At 38.0% G+C, this 27,099-nt stretch overlaps 1 protein-coding gene across 1 annotated transcript in view; it reads right to left on the bottom strand.

The window, feature by feature from the left end:
• The window catches only part of DCHS2 (dachsous cadherin-related 2), a 273,224-nt gene that overhangs the window by 75,250 nt on the left and 170,875 nt on the right, over positions 1 to 27,099 (bottom strand). Inside the window, exons 10-13 of the mRNA XM_033215533.1 lie at positions 19,117 to 19,356; positions 8,126 to 8,260; positions 7,693 to 7,902; positions 962 to 1,819 (exon numbers count right to left, since the gene is read on the bottom strand). Coding sequence (XP_033071424.1) covers positions 962 to 1,819; positions 7,693 to 7,902; positions 8,126 to 8,260; positions 19,117 to 19,356 — 1,443 coding nt within the window. The remainder of the gene's footprint in view (positions 1 to 961; positions 1,820 to 7,692; positions 7,903 to 8,125; positions 8,261 to 19,116; positions 19,357 to 27,099) is intronic.

The following is a 27,099-nucleotide window of genomic DNA, read 5'->3' on the forward strand; positions in this document are numbered from 1 at the left end:
ATGCTGGCAGCTATAAAATGTTATTAAATAATTGATATCAAGGCTATTCTAACACTGGTAGGTAGATTTACAATCTTTTAAAACACTAGAATTTGGGAATTTGAAAGCAAAAAAATTGAACAAATGAGGAAAAATAATCTTCTGTTGTCTAAAATATGAGCTGGCAGTTTGTCATGAGTTCATGTTCCAAGCAAAGTATCAGCCAGCTTGAAATGTCAATCAATATTTTATGATGTTGTCATTGTTTTTCACAGGGGCCCAAGAAACCCTGCTGACCCAGGTGTAGATTAATTACATCTAGTCAGTTTCAACAGCTTCCTTAACTGTCATCCTTTCCTTTGGCCGTTCTCTTTCCTGTTACACTTGCAACTATTTTAGCTCACCTCTAAACTCAGACTTATGCCCTTCACACATGTTATATTTGCTCTTCCAAGAGAGGTCCTAACCTATTGCTTCAGATGTCTTGACATATACACCTACCTGGATATTTATGGATACATGCTTATATTATTTCCAGAAGTATTTCTAGCCTTTTTTATGTGTGATATTTAATAAAGAAATTTTTAGAGTAAGTTCTATTAAAAAGATAAAAGCTAAATTTAATTAAGTAATTCCAAACATAAGGGAACTAAGAACAACTCTGACAAGAGGTCAAGAAAACACAGTAAGAATATGAGATTAAGGCTCCCCATCCATTTATTTATTAGCTTTTCTAACTGAATCTTTAATGGGAGGGCCCTCCTTTAGAGGTCAGAAGGAATTTGGTCCTCACTGTCTTCTGCCCTGACATTTTATCTCAGACCAGGTTCCTCTTAACCATGTTTATTCCAATATCAAGAATAGGCATTGAACTAAAAAATGTATAACTGAATATGCAGTGGCACTCTTGTAGTATAATCCGTACTCTTAAGCATTTTGCCAAAACAAGTACATTATATGAAAAACTTGAAGGGACACTCACCTGCCTCACAATTTTCAGTCACGAGCCCTTTATACAGATGGTGGCTGAAGGAAATCTTTACATCTTCTCCTACCATGTGGATGACCAAGAGACCTGTGGTTGTCCTGGCTGGAACACCCTGGTCTGTAACTTTTAACTGCAGCCAGATGGGGAAGTATTCTGAAGATGGATTTTGCTGAAATTGAATTTCTCCTGTATGTTTATCAATAGAAAACATTGACTGGGTCTCTGCAAAACTAAAAATCACAGTTCCATTGGGCCCCAAGTCTGGGTCATCGGCTCTCACAATGACAGTTGTCCGGTTTGTAGGCGACTGGGGGGAAAGAAACACATCAAAAGGGTTCTGTTCCAAAACTGGATCATTGTCATTAACATCAGTGACGCATACTTTTATAATTACAGTAGTGCTTCGTGAACCCTGGATGCTACAGTCTCTGGCCACAGCACTAAATGTATGCTGAGATCTGGCTTCACGGTCGAGGGTGTTGCTGGTTCTCAATGTGCCTGACATAGGATCAATGGTGAATGCACCAGAAGCCTCATCAGTCAGAAAATACTCAGTTTGCCCATTCAGGCCTTCATCCTTGTCCACAGCTGAAAGCACAAGAACCACTGTTCCCACTTCAGCATCTTCTCTCACAGAGAACTGGTAATAAAGTGTGGGAAAAGAAGGACTGTGGTCATTGGCATCCAAAACTCTAACTTGCAGGTGTATTACAGAGCTCCTAGGCGGATCTCCCAGGTCAGAGCACAGAATGGCAAGGGTAAAATTGCTGACTTGCTCCCGGTCCAAAGAACGAGTGGTTGAGAGTTCTCCTGACATCTCATTTATAGCAAAGTACTCATTGGTATTTCCATCTATTAAAGAAAACAATTCCAAATTCATTCGAATTGAAAAAGTAGCAGCTCTTTGCTAGCACTGTCTATGGTATTCATTTATACATTCATTCAAAAATATATTTACTCCTGATTATATTGTATCTTAGCACTTCCGTAAATATTGGGGATATAACAGTAAACATGATAAAGACTCTGCCCTCATGAAACTTCTATTCTATTGAGGGGATAAACAGAATAATATGATTCAATGCCTATCTTTAATCAGTCAATAATTAGAACACTTGCTTTCACTGATTTGCAGCCGTATGATTTTTTTGTGTGCATCTACAACTTTTAATTTTAATATATTTTTCCTTATAAGAGGATAAAGATGAATGTTTTATTTAACACAAAACAATAGGAGTTGGGGATAAGAAACAGAATATAATGTCCTTTTTTAAGATATTAATCAGAAATGAACAGATTTGATTTGTAGTTATTTTCCCAAATATTACCCACTACAGATTTCGTGCCTGTTATACTATTGCAGTAAGCCTTCCCTTCTACATGTCCACAGCATTTTGTCCATGAATTGTAACACTTTGGTTAGAGTTAGTTGGACAATTGCCTATTTCTTCCAAAACAAATAAGGCAATGTTCTATTCATCTATTCCTTAAAAAAAAAATCTGCCCTTTATTATAATCCATGGTATCAAGTAGAATAAAACTTAAAATTGAACACAGGGACAAAAAGCTTTCAAAGACATTTTTAAATAACCCTGAAAATTAGTGAGGAGAAATGTGGTTCAAATACTTGCCAGTCATATTCTTGGATGAAGAGCAGGACCAATAGTGTGGGAACTTAATAAAGTCTGCATATCAGAGGCATATGAGGACCAAGCGGAACGGCATTCAGAGGAAACAACAGCAATAGGTGGTTTTAGGGGGGAGGAGAGGGCCCTGCATTTGTATTCATGAGGCATAGTTAATTTACACCAAAAGTAGAGATGATTGGACAAACCCACATTTCTGTAGTATTTGTGGTTGATAGAGTGATTCAGTCATTCAGCAAACATTTGATGAGCACCTCGTATGTGTCAAGTTTGTGCTCGAGATCACAGATACGAAGGGAGTAAGACATGACCTAGCTCCAATAGTTTGCAGTTTAAAAGGAAAGGCTGGTCAATACTTGGATATTAAAGTACCGTGTGAAAATCATATGTACAGAGAGCTAAATTAGTGCATACAGATAGTGCTAGCCAAGGGGTGCTGTTTCTCTGAGAAGTACAGAGGAAGGGCACATAGTCCTATGTTAGTATGACCAAGAAATGCTTATTGGAAAAAGTGACATCAAGTCTCACCCCTAAAGTGGAGGAAGCCATACTACAAGTTTTGGGGAGAGTGTTGCATGCAGAGGAAAGAGCCTGTGAGAAGTTCTAGGAATATAAGAATTAACAGGCTGCAAATGTTTGGGTGTGACTAGTACACAGGGTTCCTGAGTGTCTGTATGTGGAGAGTAGGAAAAGGGCTGGCAGTAGTGGCAGAGGAAAGACATGAATCTGGGAGGTAAGCAGGGGTAAAATGGTGAAGGGCTTTCTGTATACCGCTGAAGATTCTATAGTTTCTCCTGAAATCCACGAGGGAGCCCCCTGAAGGATCTTGGACAGTAAAGTGTCATGAATCAAATTTCTATTTTAAGAATAGTATTGAGGCAGCAATGTCAAAGTTTGATTAGAAAACAGGATGGTTCCTGTAATTCCAGCACTTTTGGAGACCAAGACAGGAGGATTGCTTGAGCCCAGGAATTTGAGTCCAGCCTGGGCAACATAGTGAGACCTCATCTCTTAAAATAAAATTTAAAAAAGTTTTTAAGTTATTCAGGCATGGTGGAATGTGCCTGTAGTCCCCGCTACTCAGGAGGCTGGGGTGGGAGAATTGCTTGAGCCTGGCAGCGGGTAGAGGCTGCAGTGAGCTGTGATTGCACCACTGCACAGCCTTGGTGACAGAGCAAGAGCCTGTCTTTAAAAAAAAAAAAAAAAAAGGAAAATGAAAATGGGAAGGTTAGGAGTCATAGTAATCTACTTGTGCAACAAGGGGTATCTGAAACAATATATGCATGCAGGAAGTGAACACATTGCAAAGATATCAAAGAGAAAAAATAAGAAGTTATGGAGAAAGGATTCATGACCCAGCTTAGGCGAATAAGTAAAGGGTGTGTAGATCAGTCAATTGTCTCTAAAATGAGGGCTGAGTACAGCTGGGTTACTTGAAGTTGTCTAAGGAATTTACTTGGAAACAGGTAGTTTTTTGGTAATCTCCAGAAGTTCAATTTAAATATCCTTATTCCTAAAATTGCTCTACCTGAGAGTGCACCTGGGATCATGGAATTTATCTTTCCCACATTCACCTTTATAAGCACTCTTCTTGCAAATTAGAAAAGAAAGTCTCCCTGTCACCCAAATACATGGCTGTCAAATAAAGTGATAATTCCCAGTGTTGAAAGTTCTATGTCAAAACAAAAACTTACTTTAATGCCTGGGGAAAATATCCTTTTGCAGTAGGGGAAGGTCTCTGCTATCAACCAAATTATAGGGCCTATTCAAGTTTTCAAGTGGTAGATAAATAAAAAATAAAGACTATTCATTAACTTTTTGGCACAGAACTCAGAAGGCGTACAAGTACTAAATTAACTTCTGTAACAATACTTCCATTTTAAAAAAGGTGAGCAAGAATTTTCAGTGCTTACATCTGTAACAAAGAGAAACAGCAACAGACTTGGCACTGTGCTTTGCCTTTTGCCTTATTTTTATTTATTTATTTATTTTAATTTTTTGAGATGGAGTTTCACTCTTGTTGCGCAGGCTGGAGTGCAATGGCGCGATCTCGTCTCACCGCAACCTCCGCCTACCAGATTCAAGTGATTCTCCTGCCTCAGCCTCCAGAGCAGCTGGGATTACAGGCATGCACCACCGGCAAATTTTGTATTTTTAGTAGAGACGGAGTTTCTCTATGCTGGTCAGGCTGGTCTCAAAACTCCAGACCTCAGGTGATCCGCCCACCCCCACATCCCAAAGTGGTGGGATTACAGGCATGAGCCACTGCACCCAGCCACTTTGCCTTATTTTAGCAAAAAGGAACATGCATTCCCAGATTCATGAACTCACTGGAAAAAAGGAACCCATTAATCTGATTCAGAGATGCATTTACAACACAATTTTACTTTTTATGTTATTACTTGTCAAAATTTGGAAAGCACTTTTGCTATTTTAATCTTATAATCACAATAATCTAATATAATTTTCAAAACTGAGACCTTATGTTCACTGGAAATTTTTAGAAATCTTAAATTTATCCACATATTTTAATTGTAGAAAATTATAATAAAATGATCAATCCTTTAAGCAGAGAAGTCCATTATATTATGATAAAATTCTGCAACGATGTAGAAAGGTAATATTGATTGAAGAAGTAAAAATGCAAAACATATAACTGAAAATGCTTGTTCATACATATAATTGAAAAAAAAACAAGTAAAATTCTACATTTTTATTAACTTAAAAAAATCATAGTTCAAACACTAGAGTCTGTGAACTATGAAAATGTACAATTCACTTGGCATTCCCAGTGCCCTGCGCTTCCTGTGACTGCGCTGTGCAGGCGTCTTGGTTTGTGCAGGATTGTTCTCATCCTTGCCAGCATCCCCTTCCCCTTTCGCCCCTGAGGCACCCTATTCCCTTCTTTGCTGGGTTACAGGGGCTGTTTTAGGCCTGGGTTCTGTTTTTGGAAGGGCAGGTTTAGCAGACAACCCTGCCTATCTCCTGTGTGGCTCCTCCATCACCTTTGCTGTGTCACCTTTTTAGCCTATTTCCTGGGCATAGTGGCTTGGCAGGCAGCTTTGCCAATCCAAGCTACGCTCTCTGTTCCTGGAGAGATTTCTGAGTCCCACAGCCATCCGTAGAAGCTCCCAGTTTCCAACCTGGCTGAGAAGGTGGCCTCATCTTGGGCAGAACAGGTGGAGACTTTGGGACCATGAAGGGACATGCAGAGCCAGGAAAGAGGAAGGCAACACAAGGGGAGGATGACTTTCATATATATACACATACACACACACATATGTATACATATATACACACATATATACATATATACAAACATATATACATATATACACACACATACACATATATATGAAATATATATAAATATATATACACACACATATATATATATTTTTTGAGACGAAGTCTCACTCTTGTCGCCCAGTCTGGAGTGCAATGACGTGATCTCGGCTCACTGCAACCTCCGCCCCCCGGGTTTAAGCGATTTTCCTGCCTCAGCCTCCCAAGTAGCTGGGATTACAGGCACATGCCACCACACCCAGCTAAGTTTTGTATTTTTAGTAGAGACGGGGTTTCACCATGTTGGCCAGGCTGGTCTCAAACTCCTGACCTCAGGTGATCCGTCCACCTCGGCCTCTCAAAGTGCTGGGATGACAGGTGTGAGCCACCACGCCTGGCCGCCTTTCATATGTTTTTAAGGTATTTTTTATTCTATCGAATACTTTTAAAAGGTGATATAACAGTCTTATTTTAATGTGTCAATATTCAGGATATGCTGGGAAACACAGCTTTGTTACTTTTTAAGTTTATGGGGAAAAGTTTAGTTGACAACATAAAAATATGTGTGTGTTGATACATACATTTTTAAGAGTAAGTGAAGCAAAACAAAAAAAAAAAAAAAAAACACAAAAAACCAATAGCTGAAGACCACAGGCAGAGAGTGGCAGAAGGACCCAGACCATGATGGGGGAGGTAGAAAGGGGGTGAGGCTGATGTGTCATTTTGGACACATTGATAATGCGATGCTGTTGGATATAAAGACCGGGTCCTTGGGGCTGTCAGGAAATTGTGAAACAATTTGAAATAGGAGGAACAAGATGAGTAGGTGTCCTCGCATTGAAGAAAGAAGGGTGGGGCACAGGTGTCCAGTGTGTCTTTGTCATCATAGTGGTCTTCCACCTTCACCACCTTTTTGATCACTCTGTACATTGTTGAAAACTTACAATAATATAAATGATTCTTGTCCACAGAAATGCAAGTAAATCTGGTGAAATGCCACTGAGTGTTGTCTTGCAAATACACCTTTTCTGCATTTCAGAATTCCTTATTTGCTTTGTGTGTGTGTGTGCCTATGTATGGCTCTTGGAATTCTCCTTGAAACAATTTTAACATCTTTTTGGGTTACTCATTAACTAGTGAGTTAAATAAAAGTTATTTGCAGGTACCATTTTTATATTTGTATGAGAGTTATTACTTTACTTTTAAAAACAATATCCTTTAATGGCACCTAGATCTAGGATGCAGCTAGAGATGGGAGCCGTTGGCATCCCAGTAGTAGCTAAAGACAGGAACTGGATGAAATGACCCAGTAAGAATCTGGCTATGAGAAAAGAAAAATTAAAAAAAAATTGAAACAGATCACGTGAAAGCAACAAAAATACAAAAACACTATCTTTTCCATCCTTACATCCACTGATGTTAGCATAGAAAAAAATTCACAGCAGTTTGCAAAGGCAGATTTTTAAAGAACGTGGAGAGCAGTGGTTCAAGGTGACTGTGAGAAGGAGGTAGAGAGAAAGCTCATGGCACCAGTCAGTTCTGACTGGGTGTGTATTTTGTAGAGAAAGGCAACAGGTATCAAACAGAGTAATCAACACAGAGTGTGTATCAACTCAGTCAGCATCCTGGAGGAAATTTTAATTTAAAAATACTTACCAGTTTGGAAGGCTGAGGCACAAGAATTGCTTGAACCCGGGAGGTGAAGGTTACAGTGAGCCATCACGCCACTGCACTCCAGCCTGGGTGACAGAGTGAGACTCTGTCTTAAACAAACAAACAAACAAACAAACTTACCAATTATGTGGTACTCAACAGCTCTGTTATTGCCAGCATCCATATCCGAGGCTAAAACAGTATAGACAACCTCTGGTTCCTGGTTTTCCAGAACCTCAATGTCATAGCTGGAAACAATAAATTCTGGTGCGTGATCGTTTTCATCTTCAACAGTGCAGAGGATTGTTGTGGTGCTGGACAGTGAAGGGAATCCCCCATCTCGTACTAGTACTGACATAGAACACAAAGACAGCATGAATTGTGGCCTTTGACTCATACCTAAAATATATTTGTTCTACCTAGACAAAGTCAGGCTAAACTAATCAGGTACCACTGGCTAAATAATATTTTATTTAAAAATACCCCAACAAAATGTAACATTTCACCACTGAACCGGTTTGTTGTTGTTGTTGTTGTTGTTGTTGTTTTGAAGCATGGTCAAGAAATCCCTTACCTCGAAGGGTGAAGACTTCTTGAATTTCTCTGTCAAGCATGGTGGTTGTCACTACCTCTCCAGTGTCTGAATTTATCTCGAATGATTCAAATGAAGCACCTGGCATGATTTCAAACTGAAGCTTGGAATTGACTCCTTAAGAAAAGTATAAAGAAAAACTTAGCAATCATTTCTTTGAAATATATTCATCCACTTTCCTATTTCTTTTCCTTTGAACATGTTAGGCCATAGATGAAAATGGCAAGATTCTCAAACCTTTAAATTAAAGGCAAGATTCTCAAGCCTTTAAATTGAGGTAAAAGAAAAACTCTTCTGGCTGTTCTTGCTAAATAAAAGCCTCCTGGGCTGAAATGCTTGATTTTCAAAAGTCTTATGAGACTTCCCCACAGTGAATGCTTAGAATTTTTTCCTTCCCATAAAAAATTTCTTATGAGTGTGCAATTCTACAACATATTCCTAATTACTCCTTCTAACACTGCCGGTTGTGACTTAATGACTTAATTGTAAGCTTGCAGGACAAATGACAATTTCTGCAGATTGACTCACTGTTTAAAAGCCTGTGCTAAGTTATAGAACTCTGTTTATTCTCAACCTCAAGAAGTGAGCACCTAGAATTGCTTATATATGTATTTCTGTTTGTTTTGTTTTCCACTTAGTGTTCAGTCTGCTAGCCAGAGTGAGAAATGTGGTACCACATTACTACGCATTTTGGAAATAATTCTTCCCATATTTTTGTGGTTTCATTGCTCCCCTGAGAAAAGTATCACGTCATTTCCATCACTAATAGTATGAAGATCATTCATACTATTAATTTTAATGAGTTTATCCCATGCCATTGTAATTTATTTGTATTTTACACGAGTTCTTCTCAGTTATTTTCCTATGTTCTTTTCTTAACTGACAAGAATCTAGGTGTGCACACAGTACTCAGAATGTATGATGTTATACTTTAATAAAAAATCAAATGTCATTCTTTTGGTCTTAACAATAAATTCTTAACAAAAAAAAACTTCAATTACAAATTTCCATCTTGCCAGTCTTAAAAAGTAAATTTTCATTCCATTATGATCTGGCAGATATTATGTAGGACTGAGAGCTGAAAGGAGTGAAATAGAATTCTAGTTTTATATAAGAATGAATATACATATCTTATTACTATATAACTTGGAGGAGAAATATACTTGAGATATAACCCGCAGGCATTGGAATGACCCCGAAAAAAAAGTCTAATAACACAGGACCAATGGATTTGATATGACATGGTCAGAGGTCACCAAAATGTTTCATTCTCTTATTAGGCATTAGGCATATTATTAATGATATTACTAAACGACCATAGTGATTATTTTGGCAACTTAAGGATCATATAATCTATTCTATAGCAAAGAACAGAATTTCTTAAAGTTACAGGTTGTTAAAATTTGTTATTCCTATCTCTGCCTATGTTATAAAAATGGGAACAATATTATCTTATATCTACTTTCCTTTTCCTCAAGAAACAAGAGAAATAGCAGGTGCCAAGCATAGTACTGTGTGCCAAAGAGACAGTGCTGAGTCAGATGCGACCTCTGTCTTCAAAACGATTACATGGATCTTTTAAGTTTTAAATGAATGAACACATTTATATGATTTTGTTACACCTTATATATACACCATTGCATATTATTTTATATGATTTTCTTAAACATTATATATACGATTGCATATTATGTATATTACATATTATAGAATGCTATATATTATACATTTTTAATTCTCACTACTTGACAAACCTAGAAAATGTCTTCAATTATTTACATATAAATTCAGATCTTTCTGCTGTCCCTTCCTCCCACAGTTCCCATTTTCCACTAATGTGATTCACCACTCTACTCAATATTTCTCTGACTTTTTAGAAACTTCCAGATTTTATTTTTTTCTATTATTCTACACAGGTTTTTTTATCCCTAAGATAACAATACATTCATCTTCAATTCTCCTAGTATATTATTAAGGATAAATAAGATCTTTACCTATAACTGTAGTCTGCATACATACATTTTTCATACCCCAAACTTTATACCCTTTACAACTTAGGAAGTAAATTAAATGTATTTTACTATGGCTTATTTAGAATTTAACTAGTGCCTTCCCTTTTCTTCCTTACACCCTTATAATCCTACATAACAAACACAGCATCATCAAACTTGAGAACTAAGAAAATAAAAATTAAAAAGAGGTTATTTGGTCTCATTCTATCACCTCACTGAGCAAACTGGAAATTTGGATCTGAAGATATTTAGTGATATCCTTATGACACATGCCCACTGAAGGATATGTGTGTGTGTGCCTGTGTATATATGCCCATATCTATGTGTGTATGCATGCCAGTGTGAATACACACACACACACACACACACACACACTTCTCTTAGACCTCAAGACCTGCAGTCCCATGACTTCTTAATTCCTCCCACCCTAAGATACCTCTTCTCAATTCATTTCTCTCCTTCTCCAGTCCAGCCCCATGAGCTATCCCTCTAGCAATCTTGCATAGTTACTCAGGTCCTGGGGCTTTCTGCCAAAGATGTCCAGCAAAGCTTCAGCCTGGGATCATTGCAACCATCTCTTTACTCCATTTGAAAATCCAACGAATGACTGGAGCTACAGAAAATTTCACAACAGCATGGATTGAGACAACCGCAGTGCCATTGTATGTGGCAATCTTGCCAGGTGTCCGTAATCACCCTTCTTCCATTCAGGTCTCCTACCTGACCACAACCTGGCTTACTCTCACAGATCACTTCCCTTTCCATTTCCCAGAGAGAAAGGAGGTATTGGGAAAGAACTCCCTCACCCTCTGCACTTGTACTCAACTGCATCCGTTACACCCTGTCTCAGTGGCAAAAGTCATTCTTCAAACACACTCTCAGAATTTTTCTGTCAGGTCTAGTCTTTCTCCTAATTTTTTTTCCGTTAAATTATATCCTTCTCTAGCTATAAGAATTAGGCTTTTTTCTCCTTCTCTTTGTAGCCAAATTTCTTTGGAAAATCATATTCAGTCTGCAGCTAGCTTCAAACCATGCCATTCCCAGTTACTCTTTCTACAGTGACCAGTGACCTTCTGGTTATAAAGTCTACTGGCCATTTCTAGTTCTTACCTAACTTGTCTTTTCTGTGGCATCATATATGGCTGACCAATATTTAAAAAAGAAAACAGAAAGAAAGAAACAAACAAAAGAAGGGAGAGAAGGAAGGTATGAGGAAGAGAGAAGTAAAAAATAAAAGAAAAATAATATTTTTGTTTGTTTCTCTATGACATATTTTTCTCCTGCTTCCAGGAGTGGGGTGCATTGACAATCAATGTGCTGGCCATCATGCCATTGTCATCTCACTCTACACATTCATGTCTTCAGTTTGCATCCATATCTGTTTGGTTGATTCATTCATTTATTCATTCATGCATTCCTTTATGAATGCACAGATACTGAGTGTCAGGTACTGGAAACGCACCACTGAATAGTTACCTTGGTCGTCAGAGTTTCCCTCTAGAGGGGAAGATGATTAAATCAATGAGTAATGGAAAGTGTGATGGAATATATGAAATCACTGAGGGAGTGGATCAGAGAAGACTTATCTCAGGTATGTAGTTTGTCATTAATTATCTCATTGAACTAACATATATACAGAGTGATCTTAGGTGCCAAGGTATCATACCATATGCTAAAAATATAACTGTTAGTAAACAGACAAATTTTCTATCCTCACAGTGTTTACAATATAGCACTGGATACAGATAAGCAAGCTGGCAGTGACAATTCTCCCTGAATAGACATGACGGGTGAGTTGAGTTGCCTTGATAGAACCAGAAACCCTAAAGATGAATAGGAGTTAATGGGTAAGAGGGAAGAAAGAACGTTTGAATGACTTCAGAATAAAATCCAAATACCTTACCACAGTCCGCAAAGTCCCATATGATGTGGGCTCTGCATATCTTTCCAACCTCTTCTCATGGACTTGCTCCCTTGCTATATTCTTATCCTACTGGCTTCCTTTCTGTTCTCTGAACATACTAAACATCTTTCTGCTGAGGCCTCTGTAATGGCTGTTCCCTCTGCCTGCTCCTTTCAGTTCTTCACATGGTGTATTATTTATTAAACCATAGTGTCTCAGATCCATATCTGTTCTTCTGTACTCCACCCTGTGATGCTGGGGCTGGGGAGCTGCAAACCACATTCTCCATCGCCATCTACCTCTCTCCTAGGGTTTGCCACAAAAGGACACTAGAAGGAGACTGAAAGTCAGAAGGATAGAAAATGGGACTTCCTTCTTCCTAGTTACTTACTGTCATCATCAGCAATCCTATTCAGTCTGTTTTGCTACCCCTTTGCAAGGCCCCCTCTCTCATTTTCTTCCTAGGGTCTGATAATCCAAACCTCTTCTTCTTTTCCAGTATTAGAGGTGGTAGCTGCCTTCTAGAGTTTTGTTTTGTCTTTTTGGTTATCTCAGTATTCCCTTCTTGCTTACTCATTCATCCAACATCTGTTTGTGGTATCTATTCTTCATGACTGAACATGGCTGTTAGAGTACTTGGCACCAGAATTGGGTCTCAGATAACAGGGACTCTGAGACGGATTTGGTTGTGTCTTAGGCTTTGAATACAGAGATGAGTTCCTTAACCATGGGAAATGGAATGCTAGGAATTCAATACTTGGAGCGCTGTCATGATTAATTAAATTATCAATCATGTTTGACTGTGATAAAGTGACTATTAAAGGACTCGAATTCCTTAGAGAACTAAATGGTGCTGACTGACCACATACTAGTAAAAAGGATTATGATGTGGAAGACTGTTTTTCAAAGGACTAGGAAATTATAGAAAGATAACTACAAGCTGAGGCTTTAAACCTGTAACTCAAGTCATAGTTAGAAAGCTGGAAAACTCCTATAAAGAAGGTCTAAAATTAATCTCCCTGAAGATTGGACCCAAATTGAGTGGCAGGTATAACAAATACCTTGCAAGGAGATGCCTATTCGTATAAATACCCATAACCAGAGTCAGATTTTCAACATAACTCAGGTAGCCAAGTGCAAATCTGACTCAGTCAAAGAAAGCTTATAGTTTCAAAGAATAGTAATATTTTTCTAACTTATATTGGCATAAACCTGGGGAATATGTGTGGAAATCAATTCTAAGAATGTGAGACCTAGGAAGATATAACATTGGTTTAGGCTGGGTTTATTGATAGATAAATAGACAATATTGATATTGCTTGCTAGAGAGTCAGAATTTAATGTGTAAGCCCCTAGAGCTGTGTCTCTTGAGAGTTTCTTTGACTGGTTGGATTCAATGGGAGCCTATAATCACTGAGGTTGAGACATTTGGTCTTCCTTTGAATACTATAAATAATCCAAAGCTTAAGGAAATGAAAATGTTAGAGTGAACTTACCATGTATGACATGCTCACCAAATACCCCCACTATCTTTCCCAAGAGATCAGAGGACCCTCCCTTCATAAGTACACTGGGAAAGATATTAGAAGGCCACCAGCATCCTTGAAAAGCAGAATGGGTGCTGTTTTCTGTAGACTGAGGATGGATGATGGTGCCACTGGTCCCAGGGACCACCTTTTGAGAAGCAACATTTGATACTAATTTATAAGAACTTTCAGAACTCATTTGCTTTCACCCATCTTTATGCAAACTCTCCCACTGTTGACAACATCTAGTTGGTAGAGCTATTATGATGAATCATGATAATTGGATCTGATGAGCAGAAAGTAGCAAGTAACTTAGGTGTCTTAATTAGACACATGCATTAGACTAGGGATCAGCAAACTACAGTCCAGTGGTCAAATCTGACCTGCTCCCTGTTTTGTAAAGTTTTACTGAAATACAGGCACAATATTAACTATGGCTGCTGTTTTGCTACAATGTCAGAGTTGCACAAAAGAGACTGTAAGGCACACAAAGCCTAAAATATTTACTATCTGGTTCTTTAAAGGAAAAAGTTTTCAAGAATTCTATCTTAGAGTAAAAGGTGGGAGAGTGACAGGAGCTGAGGACAGACAGGAAAGCTGATTGTTAAGCAAAAAGGGATAAAACTTCATCTTCCTCTTCCTCAAACTATGGGGAATTAATAAAGAATTCTTTCCAGGGGTGTGTCATTTTTAGGAAGATCATTTTTCTTTTTTTAAGACAGCATCTCACTCTGCCACCCAGGTTGGAGTGTGCAGAGGCACAATTGTGGCTCATTGCAGCAAATTCCTGGGCTCAAGCCATCCTACTTCAGCTTCCTGGGTAGCTGAGACTATAGGAGCATGCCACCACACCCACCTAATTTTTAGATTTTTTTTTTTTTTGTAAAGGCGAGGTCTTGCTACGTTGCCCAAAATGGTCTTGAACTCCTGGCTTTAAGCAACCCTCCCACCTCGGCCTCCCAAAGCACTAGTATTACAGGCATGAGCCACCGTGCCAAGATTCTTTTTTGTGTAATGCCTCAACTGTACAATGCCCTCACAATCAGGCATTTCTAAAGCAAAAGTAGAATTATGCCTGGTTGATGGAATAAAGGAGTAAACAATAAATATATTCTAAACAGTGAGGGCAGCTTGAGGAAGCTTATGTCATACATGCTTCAGTTTCTCAGACCATATGGTCAAAAATATTTATTGAGTTCCTATGTCATATTTTGCACTAATCTAAGAACCTGGAATAAGCGTATTAATAGATAAAAGGTCCTGAATCCAGGAGAAGTTCACAGCCTAGAGAAAAAGCAGATGAATAAACATTTACGCAATTCTAATGCCATATATTAAATGTATTAAGAATATATACCAAAGTTTTAACAGTGATTGTCTCTGAGTGAGTGAGGTTATAACTAGTCCCTATTCTTTTTCATCTACTTATTTTTGATATTTGTGTAAATATATTTATAATAGAATTTTTTATATATAGAGAGAAAATTTATACAGCGAGAGCCAAGGAAAACATAACAGCACTAAGGGATTAGCAGAAATACTGCAGCCTAAGTAGGCGATGGCTTCAATTAGCATGCTGTTGTGACTTTCTCTAGCAAATGTTCCATAGCCTTGGATTGGGAAATTCAACTTTTGAAATGCCCTATAATCCAGCCCACCTCTAAATCCTTCTCTTGGACTTTAGTATAATTGAGGTTGCTAGAATGGGGCAAAGCCAGTAAGATCGACTTGCGCTTGAATCCTGTGGATCTCCTTATGCGCCCCTGGATTACTTAGAATGAATCTAAAGTGATGGGCAAATGCCACTGGGGAAAGAATGAGGGGGCACGTCAATGAATAGCTACTCATAAAGTGCAGAGAGACCCAGTGCGGTGGCTCACAACTGTAATCCCTACACTTTGGGAGGTGGAAGCTGGAGGATGGCTTGAAGCCAGGTGTTTGAGGCTGCAGTGAGCCATGACTGGGCCACTGCCCTCCAGCCTGGGGAACAGAGTGAGATTCTGTCTGTATAAAAATAAAATAAAAATAAAGGATCTGGGATATGTTCTCTTTAAATAAAGTATGGAGGAAAGTTGGTGGATATTTTGCCTGAGTAGATGATACAGAGAAAATATCACTCCATAAAGAAACATTTAAAATAAACTGAATAGCCAGGTAGTACTGTCCACCCAAATGAGAAACTGTTATTACAAAATGCCATAGATTCAGATATTTTACCATCCTTATCCTTTATTTTTTGAAACACACACAAATGAGTCACCTTCTAAAGGCTATCCAGAATGGCACCTTATAACTTCCTATGAAGATAAAGCCATCAGTCCAGTGGAGTATTCTAAAATTAGATGCGTCTTACAATTAATGGTGTCTGAGATTTGATGAAATATGGTGTTTCTCCCTTGCTCCAAGTGTAGACTTAGGCGGTGCAGTTGTACATGCAGTGCAGCACCAGGGATTCCAGAAAACCAGATGTAGTTTATTGAAGATGACCCCAGATAGACAATACATTCTTATGAGATAGAAAATAACATCTCACTAATGAATTCTATATTTTGGTGTGGCAATGTACTGTTAAGTTATTTTATGTTAGACACCCTTGAGCGAATGTAAGTGAGTCCTATTTCCAGTGAGGCACCCTTTCCCCTTGGGAGTGGGGGAAGGGCACTGCAGGGGGAGATCTTTTTTTTTTTTTTTTTTTTTTTTTTTTTTTTTTTTTTTTTTTGAGACGGAGTCTCGCTCTGTCGCCCAGGCAGGAGTGCAGTGGCGCGATCTCGGCTCACTGCAAGCTCCGCCTCCCGGGTTCACGCCATTCTCCTGCCTCAGCCTCCTGAGTAGCTGGGACTACAGGCGCCCGCCACCGCGCCCGGCTAATTTTTTGTATTTTTAGTAGAGACGGGGTTTCACCATGGTCTCGATCTCCTGACCTTGTGATCCGCCCGCCTCGGCCTCCCAAAGTGCTGGGATTACAGGCGTGAGCTTTTTTTACTAACAATGGAGCTCTTGTTGGTGGCACCAAATGCTGCAGCAGTTTTAATACCTTAGTTAAAATCTGGTAGTTGTTTTTTCCTTTTAATACAAGAAGAAACTTCTGCTAGAGCTAGTGTGAGTCATACACCATAAACATTCAGTGCTCAAATCCCTGTGGGTTTTGAATGCCAAATAACACCGTATACTTACATTTTTAAAAACTGCATCGTAGAATGCTAGAAAACACATGTTAAGCTCTCTAGTATTAAGTAACGCTGTGGTATTTTTTTAAAAATACGTACTATAAAGTAAACCATTCATAAATTCCAGTGTAATGCCAGTTATGTTAAAATCTTGACTACGTCATTTAATTCTCATGCATAATCCCGTTTCATTGTTTTAACCCAATAATCAAAAAAGAAAAAAAAGATTGAGGGAAAATGTATTCTAAAGTACGTGCATACACGCAAACATTCACATGTATTTACATAACCACCTACTTAACAGATCTGGCCTCATTAAAAACATTGAGATTTCCAGTAAATCAAAATTGTCTCCAAAATATGTAAGGTTACATGAGACTCATGAAGATGTTAATGTGTATTTCAAACATCCATTAATTCAGAAAAACAATAATTTTGTACCTAAATTCTCAGTTGGCATACCATAATCTCTAAAATAATAAAATTTCAATTCAATTACAATTAGCAGTTTGCAGACAATTCATTCTAAATGAAAGTAACATTAACACTGGGCAACTTGACAGTAAAAATCAGAAAAATATATTTATGGTAATTGTCTTTGGTTAATATATGCAAATTTTGAGAGAAATTATTTTCTCCCTCTTCAAGTGTTAAAGCAAGAGGAGCCTTTTTAGTAGAATCCATTACAAAAAAATAAAATTCACAAAATAAAGCAAGGCCAAAGGGAGGAAGCATTTTACATACCTTACTGTTTGCAAAATTACACAACATCAGCAATAGGTTCAGTATATGTCTATATGCTTTGGGAAGCAGTTTTTGTATTGCCCAGTGCCCTGTACTGCTGTTTCTACAGAGAACACTCTAAAGGAAATTTACTGAGCTGAAATTATTGTGAAACACAAATCTTATGTATATTCTTCATTGTTTCTGACACCCTAAAAATGAATACTGCCAAAAATGTGCTAAGTTCTTTTTTTTTTTTTTTTTTTTTTTTTTTTTTTTTTTTTGAGACGGAGTCTCGCTAAGCACAGATTGGAGCAAACAATCCTTATCACGCTTCAGACTCAACTCTTAGAAAAACTCTTTGATCACACTGCCCCACTCTGGCCAAAGACAGAAAACTGGGTTACCCCTTGAAAAGAGTGTTCGTAACATCACATACAAATTCATGTAAAATGCCTTTCGTTAAAAGATAATGTTTTCCAAGAGGGCAAAGTATTCAGATATTTTATAATTTACTTTAAAATTTCAAGTAAATGTATCTTTTGCCCCTTAAATTAACAACGTACAAGGAAATGCTATTGTTAATACTATTTCCATGAAAACATCTATTACAAAACTTGCAAAAAATAACAAAGTATTACATTGATATATAATGCCATTTGCTATATACAAATGTAAATTTTAAAAGACTGAATTATTAAACTGAACTAACACGAATAGTTTATATTCATATAATATTCATATTAGTTCAGTGTTTCACATGTGAATGGGAATACAAACTATTCATATTACTTCCGATGGAAGAATTCAGCATGTGCTGTGAATAAGAAACACAGCACCATAATTTTTGTAATTATTTTGTTTAAGATAAAAACAGAATATGATTGAAGTTGCTGAACCTCAGTTGCCAAAACAGCCACAGTGATGTTGAAAAGCAAGTCTAAGAAATTTATAAATTCCTAGTCATAGTAACTGTTTACTCCAAAGTCATTTGTCTGGACACAGTGGTTGAAAATAGTAAAAATAGTAACACAGTTAACATATTGACCGTTTATTGTGTCAGACACCGGTCTAAGCTCTTTACATGTAATAATTCATTCATACTCATAACAGAACTGTAATTTAGGCACTGTTATTATCTCCATATCACAGATAAGTAGGGAAATAGAAAGGATTAGTAACTTGTTCAAGGTCACATGGCATAAGTAAATGGTAGTTTTGGATTCAAATCCAGGTGGTCTGACACCAGCACCATGCCTCTTTCACTATGCTATATCCAGGGGAAATAAAGAACCATTTATCTTCCTCTTCTCAATGTATCTAACTATTATACTCCGAAAGAAGTGTGATGCTTTGTCCGTACTTCGATTATTAAGATCAAATCAAAAAGTGTATGTTAATTAGGTGGGTATCACTTTAATATAAATAATAATAAAGTTAATACAAGCAAATCTTATGTGATATATCTGTATCTTTACAGGTGTATGAGTTTCTGTGTGGATGCAAATGAAAGAAGTATTAGAAATTTGAGATAACTAGCAACTGTTCATTTTTTCTGAGCCGTAACTATTATAAATTATGTCAACTATAATCTTCAACTATTTTAAGAATTAAGTGCCCAATTTCTGTATTTTTAAATTACCTGAATCTCTGTCCAGAGCTTCAACCCTGGTGACAAACTCCCCTGGATTTTGGTTTTCTTTCACTGAAGCTTCATACAGGTGCTGCTTAAACACTGGAGCCTCATCATTTACATCAAGAACAGTAATTGTCAAAGTCTGGGATGAAGAAAGTGCTGGTGTGCCATCATCCAGTGCCAGAACAATCAGAATGTGCTGAGTTTTCATTTCATAATCCAAAGGACAGGTTGTAGTTAGTAAGCCTGTTTTGAAAACGGAAGAAAAGCAACACGTAATGAATATTCTTTAGAGAAGTCATGCTTACTCCACTTATATCTAACTTGTCTACCTAATAAAAATTCAGAAGTCTTAACTGCTAAAATATGAACTGCATTAAACCATCTTTAAATGTATATACTATCTACAATTAAAAGCAAACATTTTTAGCCAGAAAAGTCATCTCAATTTAAATTATATCAAACAAAACAATTCAAGAATAATGTATGTTATGCAATTATCTACTGAGAGGACTACATTAAAATTATCTAGCCTACATCTACCTCCTTTTTAAAAAATATCTAGGATACTAACAATATATATCTTCATGTCACATAATACACCAGGTACAAAAGCAACCAAGTTACAAAAATGTGGGTATGGCTATATTCTTTAAGACAGTTGATTTTTTGTTAAAGAGTTATGATCTGTTAATATTTATTCTCAGTTAACTGCATTGTTTTAACAATGAAGAGCAAGCTGGGTGTAGTGGCTCAGGTTGGGTGTGGTGGCTCACACCTGTAATCCCAGCACTTTGGGAGGCCAATGCAGGGGGATCACTTGAGGTTAGGCATTCAAGACCAGCCTGGCCTACATGGTGAAACCCCGTCTCGACTAAAAACACAAAAAGTTAGCCAGGCATGGTGATGGGCGCCTGTAATCTCAGTTTTTGGGAGGCTGAGGTAGGAGAATCACTGGAACCCAGGAGGCGGAAGCTGTAGTGAGCTGAGATTGTGCCACTGCACTCCAGCCCGGGTGGCAGAGCAAGACTCCATCTCAATTAAAAAAAAAAAAAAAAAAAAGCAAAGATATTATAACTCAGACAATACACTTCACAAGTAAAACATGTCTCTATCCCACTGCCATTTAAGCATGTAACCCATATAAGTCAGATGTAATAAAGACTGGCACACAGATAGCCGCTATATGATTCCAATTATCACATTTTTCTTCTAGGATTGCTGTTTGCTTCTCCCATTTTATAAGAATTTTTCATGAAATAATGAAAGAGGTTTACTGAATTCTATTTTACAAAATAATTTTTCAATAATTACTCATCACTTTATATTTCTCAGCCATAGCCACCAAAAAAAAAAAAAAAAAAAAAAACTCACTGTCTTCTTGCAAGAAATATGAGCTTTGTGAGAGAAAAAAATCCCATCTCATGTGAATGCATTTGGCAATTATCCTTTTATGTCTTCAAAAAACATCTCCATTGAAACAGTCACTGCAATTACTCAAGAGATTCATGATACCTATATTACCAAAACACAAGTCTAATTTTATCCATCCTTTTTAACAATCTGAAATATACCTTCCTTAGCCATCTTGGAACACATTCCAAGTATTACTGAAACAGGTCCTTGGAGAGCCTCAGCTCTAACAGATATCAGCAGCCTGTGTCTGGACTATTTCTCTGTCAGTTGGGCATTTAGGTGGTGTCCATGCATGCCTCAGAATGAAACCATATGTACAGGATTTAATAAATATTTTGATGAAATTTTCCAATGGAATATAGCCAGGATTATATTCCAATGGAATATAATCATGACTTCCAAATCCTCCACATTTAATTCCATTCCAAATAATGCTTTTAACTAACAGTTGGGTCAAATGGTGTATATCTGAGATTTTCTTCCAAGGTTCATGTAGAAATAACTTTATTTTTTAGTGAATAAGATGAGAGTTTATTAATTTTTCAATATCCCCTGAAAATCAGGTAGAAGGAGGTTCATTTTGAAAGTCACAAGACTGAAAATTTGTACATTTACTCTTCCATCAAACTACATAAAAAACGTATAGTAGATGTTATCTAGCAACAAGGTGACAGCAAGACAAGTGAAGATGAGAGTGAGTGACATTTCTGCAGAGTAACTGACAGTGAATAAATGCTTCTTCAAAAAAAGAAATGTTACAATTGATGTAAAAAGCAGGGGTCTTAATGTCCAAATGAATTCAGCCATTAAAAATATATATTATTTCCAATATTTACAAATACATATTTTTATAATCTCAAAGATAAATTTCCATACCAAAGTCTTTGAACAATGCTGTTGATTTGTCATACTGCTACCTGATTCACTATTGATACTATATCCTACCCTGCAAGGACTCACAAAAGGGGCAAAGAAGTTTTCTGTTGTATATTCAGCCCATAGTGTCTCTTAGCTACACAGCATAGTTAATATTAACAAACAGGACCATTAAAGTTGGTTCGTCAAATAAAAACTCCGTGTCTATTTTATATATATGTATAATGTATTATATATATATATATCTCTCTCTCTAAGTTAAACAACAGAAGAAGTTAAAAATGTTTAAAGCATATGTTCCTTAAGAACCATCATTTTAAGAGAAGAAAATGAAAAATGTAAATATAAGCAAGCGATGAGAGGGTTTAATTGAAAGTGGCAGAAAAAGAAATGAAAGGCATCCAAATCAGAAAAGAAGAAGTAAAATTATCCCTGTTTGTAGATTACATGATCTTACATATAGAAAACTCTAAAGACTCCATCAAAAAACTGTTAGAACAAATAAATTCAGAAAAGGCAGGATACAAAAATCAACATTCAAAAATCAGTTGCATTTCTACACACTAACAAGGAACTATCTGAAAAGGAAATTAGAAAAACAATTCCAAAGGTGTGGAGCAAGACGGCCGAATAGGAACAGCTCCAGTCTCCAGCTCCCAGTGTGAGCGACACAGAAGACGGGTGATTTCTGCATTTTCAACTGAAGTACCGGGTTCATTTCACTAGGGAGTGCCGGACAATTGGTGCTGGTCAGCTGCTGCAGCCCGACCAGTGAGAGCTGAAGTAGGATGAGGTGTTGCCTCACCTGGGAAGCGCAAGGGAGAAGGGAATCCCTTTTCCTAGCCAGGGGAACTGAGACACACAACACCTGGAAAATCGGGTAACTCCCACCCCAATACTGCGGTTTACCAAGGGTCTTAGCAAACAGCACAATAGGAGATTATATCCCACACCTGGCCGGGAGGGTCCCACGCCCGTGGAGCCTCCCTCATTGCTAGCACAGAAGTCTGCGATCTAACTGCAAGGCAGCAGCTAGGCTGAGGGAGAGGCGCCCACCATTGCTGAGGCTTAAGTAGGTAAACAAAGCCACTGGGAAGCTCGAACTGGGTGGAGCTCGCAGCAGCTCAAGGAGGCCTGCCTGTTTCTGTAGACTCCACCTCTGGGGACAGGACACAGCTAAACAAAAAACAAAAAACAAAAAAAAAAGCAGTAGAAACCTCTGCAGACTCAAACGACCCTGTCTGACAGCTTTGAAGAAAGCAGTGGATCTCCCAACACGGAGACTGAGATCTGAGAACAGACAGACTGCCTGTTCAAGTGGGTCCCTGACCCCTGAGTAGCCTAACTGGGAGATATCCCCCACTAGGGGCAGACCGACACCTCACAACTCACACGGCAGGGTACACCCCTGAGATGAAGCTTCCAAAGCAAGAATCAGACAGGTAAACTCACTGTTCAGCAATATTCTATCTTCTGCAGCCTCCACTGCTGATACCCAGGCAAACAGGGTCTGGAGTGGACCTCAAGCAATCTCCAGCAGACCTACAGCTGAGAGTCCTGACTGTTAGAAGGAAAACTAACAAACATGAAGGACACCCTCACCAAAACCCCATCAGTACGTCACCATCATCAAAGACCAAAGGCAGATAAAACCACAAAGATAGGGAAAAAGCAGGGCAGAAAAGCTGGAAATTAAAAAAATAACAGCACATCTCCCCCTCCAAAGGAATGCAGCTCTTCGCCAGCAATGGATCAAGGCTGGACGGAGAATAACTTTGATGAGCTGAGAGAAGAAGGCTTCAGTCCATCAAACTTCTCAGAGCTAAAGGAGGAATTACGTACCCAGTGCAAAGAAACTAAAAATCTTGAAAAAAGAGTGGAAGAATTGATAACTAGAATAATTAATGCAGAGAAGGCCATAAATGAACTGACAGAGATAAAAATCATGACACGAGAAATACGTGACAAATGAACAAGCTTCAGTAACCGACTCAATCAACTGGAAGAAAGAGTATCAGCGATTGAGGATCAAATGAATGAAATGAAGCGAGAAGAGAAGTCTAAAGAAAAAAGAAGAAAAAGAAATTAACAAAGCCTTCAAGAAGTATGGAATTATGTGAAAAGACCAAATCTACATCTGATCGGGGTGCCTGAAAGTGAGGGGGAAAATGGAACCACCTTGGAAAACACTCTTCAGGATATCATCCAGGAGAACTTCCCCAACCTAGTAAGGCAGGGCAACATTCAAATTCAGGAAATACAGAGAACGCCACAAAGATACTCCTAGAGAAGAGCAACTCCAAGACACATAATTGTCAGATTCACCAAAGTTGAAATGAAGGAAAAACTGCTAAGGGCAGCCAGAGAGAAAGGTTGGGTTACCCACAAAGGGAAGCCCATCAGACTAACAGTGGATCTCTCGGCAGAAACTCTACAAGCCAGAAGAGAGTGGGGGCCAATATTCAACATTCTTAAAGAAAAGAATTTTCAACCCAGAATTTCATATCCAGCCAAACTAAGTTTCATCAGTGAAGGAGAAATAAAATCCTTTACAGATAAGCAAATGCTTAGAGATTTTGTCACCACCAGGTCTGCCTTACAAGAGACCCTGAAGGAAGCACTAAACATGGAAAGGAACAACCGGTACCAGTCATTGCAAAAACATGCCAAAATGTACAGACCATCGATGTTAGGAAGAAACTGCATCAACTAATGAGCAAAATAACCAGTTAATATCATAATGACAGGATCAAGTTCACACATAACAATATTAACCTTAAATGTAAATGGACTAAATGGTCCAATTAAAAGACACAGACTGACAAACTGGATAAAGAGTCAAGACCCATCAGTTTGCTGAATTCAGGAGACCCATCTAACATGCAGAGACACACATAGGCTCAAAATAAAGGGATGGAGGAAGATCTATCAAGCAAATGGAGAACAAAAAAAAGCAGGGGTTGCAATACTAGTCTCTGATAAAACAGACTTCAAACCATCAAAGATCAAAAGAGACAAAGAAGGCCATTACATAATGGTAAAGGGATCAATTCAACAGGAAGAGCTAACTATATATGCACCCAATACAGGAGCACCCAGATTCATAAAGCAAGTCCTTAGAGACCTACAAAGAGACTTAGACTCCCATACAATAATAATGGGAGACTTCAACACCCCACCGTCAATGTTAAGACAGCTCAACGAGACAGAAAGTTAACAAGAATATCCAGGAATTGAACTCATCTCTGCACCAAGCGGACCTAATAGACATCTACAGAACTCTCCACCCCAAATCAACAGAATATACATTCTTCTCAGCACCACATCACACTTATTCCAAAATTGACCACATAATTGGAAGTAAAGCACTCCTCAGCAAATGTACAAGAATAGAAATTATAACAAACTGTCTCTCAGACCACAGTGCAATCAAACTAGAACTCAGGACTAATTGAAGAAACTCAATAAAAACCGCTCAACTACATGGAAACTGAACAACTTGCTCCTGAATGACTACTGGGTCCATAACGAAATGAAGGCAGAAATAAAGATGTTCTTTGAAACCAATGAGAACAAAGATACAACATACCAGAATCTCTGGGACACATTTAAAGTAGTGTGTAGAGGGAAATTTATAGCACTAAATGCCCACAAGAGAAAACTGGAAAGATCTAAAATTGACACTCTAACATCACAATTAAAAGAACTAGAGAAGCAAGAACAAACCCATTCAAAAGCTAGCAGAAGGCAAGAAATAACTAAGATCAGAGCAGAACTGAAGGAGATAGAGACACAAAAACCCTTCAAAAAATCAATGAATCCAGGAGTTGGTTTTTTGAAAAGATCAACAAAATTGACAGACCGCTAGCAAGACTAATAAAGAAGAAAAGAGAGAAGAATCAAAGAGACGCAATAAAAAATGATAAAGGGGATATCACCACCGACCCCACAGAAAAACAAACTACCATCAGAGAATACTATAAACATCTCTACGCAAATAAACTAGAAAATCTAGAAGAAATGGATAATTTCCTAGACACTTACACTCTCCCAAGACTAAACCAGGAAGAAGTTGAATCCCTGAATAGACCAATAGCAGGCTCTGAAATTGAGGCAATAATTAATAGCCTACCAACCAAAAAAAGTCAAGGACCAGACGGATTCACAGTCGAATTCTATCAGAGGTACAAAGAGGAGCGGGTACCATTCCTTCTGAAACTATTCCAATCAATAGAAAAAGAGGGAATCCTCCCTAACTCATTTTACGGGGCCAACATCATCCTGATACCAAAGCCTAGCAGAGATACAACAAAAAAAAGAGAATTTTAGACCAATATCCCTGATGAACATCGATGCAAAAAAGTTCAATAAAATACTGGCAAGCCGAATCCAGCAGCACATCAAAAAGCTTATCCACCATGATTAAGTGGGCTTCATCCCTGGGATGCAAGGCTGGTTCAACATATGCAAATCAAGAAACGTAATCCAGCATATAAACAGAACCAAAGACAAAAATCACATGATTATGTCAATAGATGCAGAAAAGGCCTTTGACAAAATTCAACAGCCCTTCATGCTAAAAACTCGCAAAAAATTCGGTATTGATGGAACGTATCTCAAAATAATAAGAGCTATTTATGACAAACCCACAGCCAATATCATACTAAATGGGCAAAAACTGGAAGCATTCCCTCTGAAAACTGGCATAAGACAAGGATGCCCTCTCTCACCACTCCTATTCAACGTAGTGTTGGAAGTTCTGGCTAGGGCAATCAGGCAACAGAAAGAAATAAAGGGTATTCAGTTAGGAAAAGAAGATATCAAATTGTCCCTGTTTGCAGATGGCATGATTGTATATTTAGAAAACCCCATCATCTCAGCCAAAAATCTCCTTAAGCTGATAAGCAACTTCAGCAAAGTCTCAGGAATCAAAATTAACGTGCAAAAATCACAAGCATTCTTATACACCAGTAACAGACAAACAGAGAGCCAAATCAGGAATGAACTTCCATTCACATTTGCTTCAAAGAGAATAAAATACCTAGGAATCCAACTTAGAAGGGATGTAAAGGACCTCTTCAAGGAGAACTACAAACCACTGCTCAGTGAAATAAAGGAGGACACAAACAAATGGAAGAACATGCCATGCTTATGGATAGGAAGAATCAATATCGTGACAATGGCCATACTGCTCAAGGTAATTTATAGATTCAATGCCATCCCCATCAAGCTACCAATGAGTTTCTTCATAGAATTGGAAAAAACGGCTTTAAAGTTCATATGGAACCAAAAAAGAGCCCGCATTGCCAAGACAATCCTAAGTCAAAAGAACAAAGCCAGAGGCATCATGCTACCTGACTTCAAACTATACTACAAGGCTACAGTAACCAAAACAGCATGGTACTGGTACCAAAACAGAGATATAGACCAATGGAACAGAACAGAGTCCTCAGAAATAATACCACACATCTACAGCCATCTGATCTTTGACAAACCTGAGAGAAACAAGAAATGGGGAAAGGATTCCCTATTTAATAAATGGTGCTGGAAAAATTGGCTAGCCATAAGTAGAAAGCTGAAACTGGATCCTTTCCTTACTCCTTATACGAAAATTAATTCAAGATGGATTAGAGACTTAAATGTTAGACCTAATACCATAAAAACCCTAGAAGAAAACCTAGGTAATACCATTCAGGA

This window comes from Trachypithecus francoisi, unplaced genomic scaffold (genome assembly GCF_009764315.1).
Source record: "Trachypithecus francoisi isolate TF-2019V2 unplaced genomic scaffold, Tfra_2.0 Lachesis_group1, whole genome shotgun sequence".
In the NCBI taxonomy this organism is placed as follows: domain Eukaryota; kingdom Metazoa; phylum Chordata; class Mammalia; order Primates; family Cercopithecidae; genus Trachypithecus; species Trachypithecus francoisi.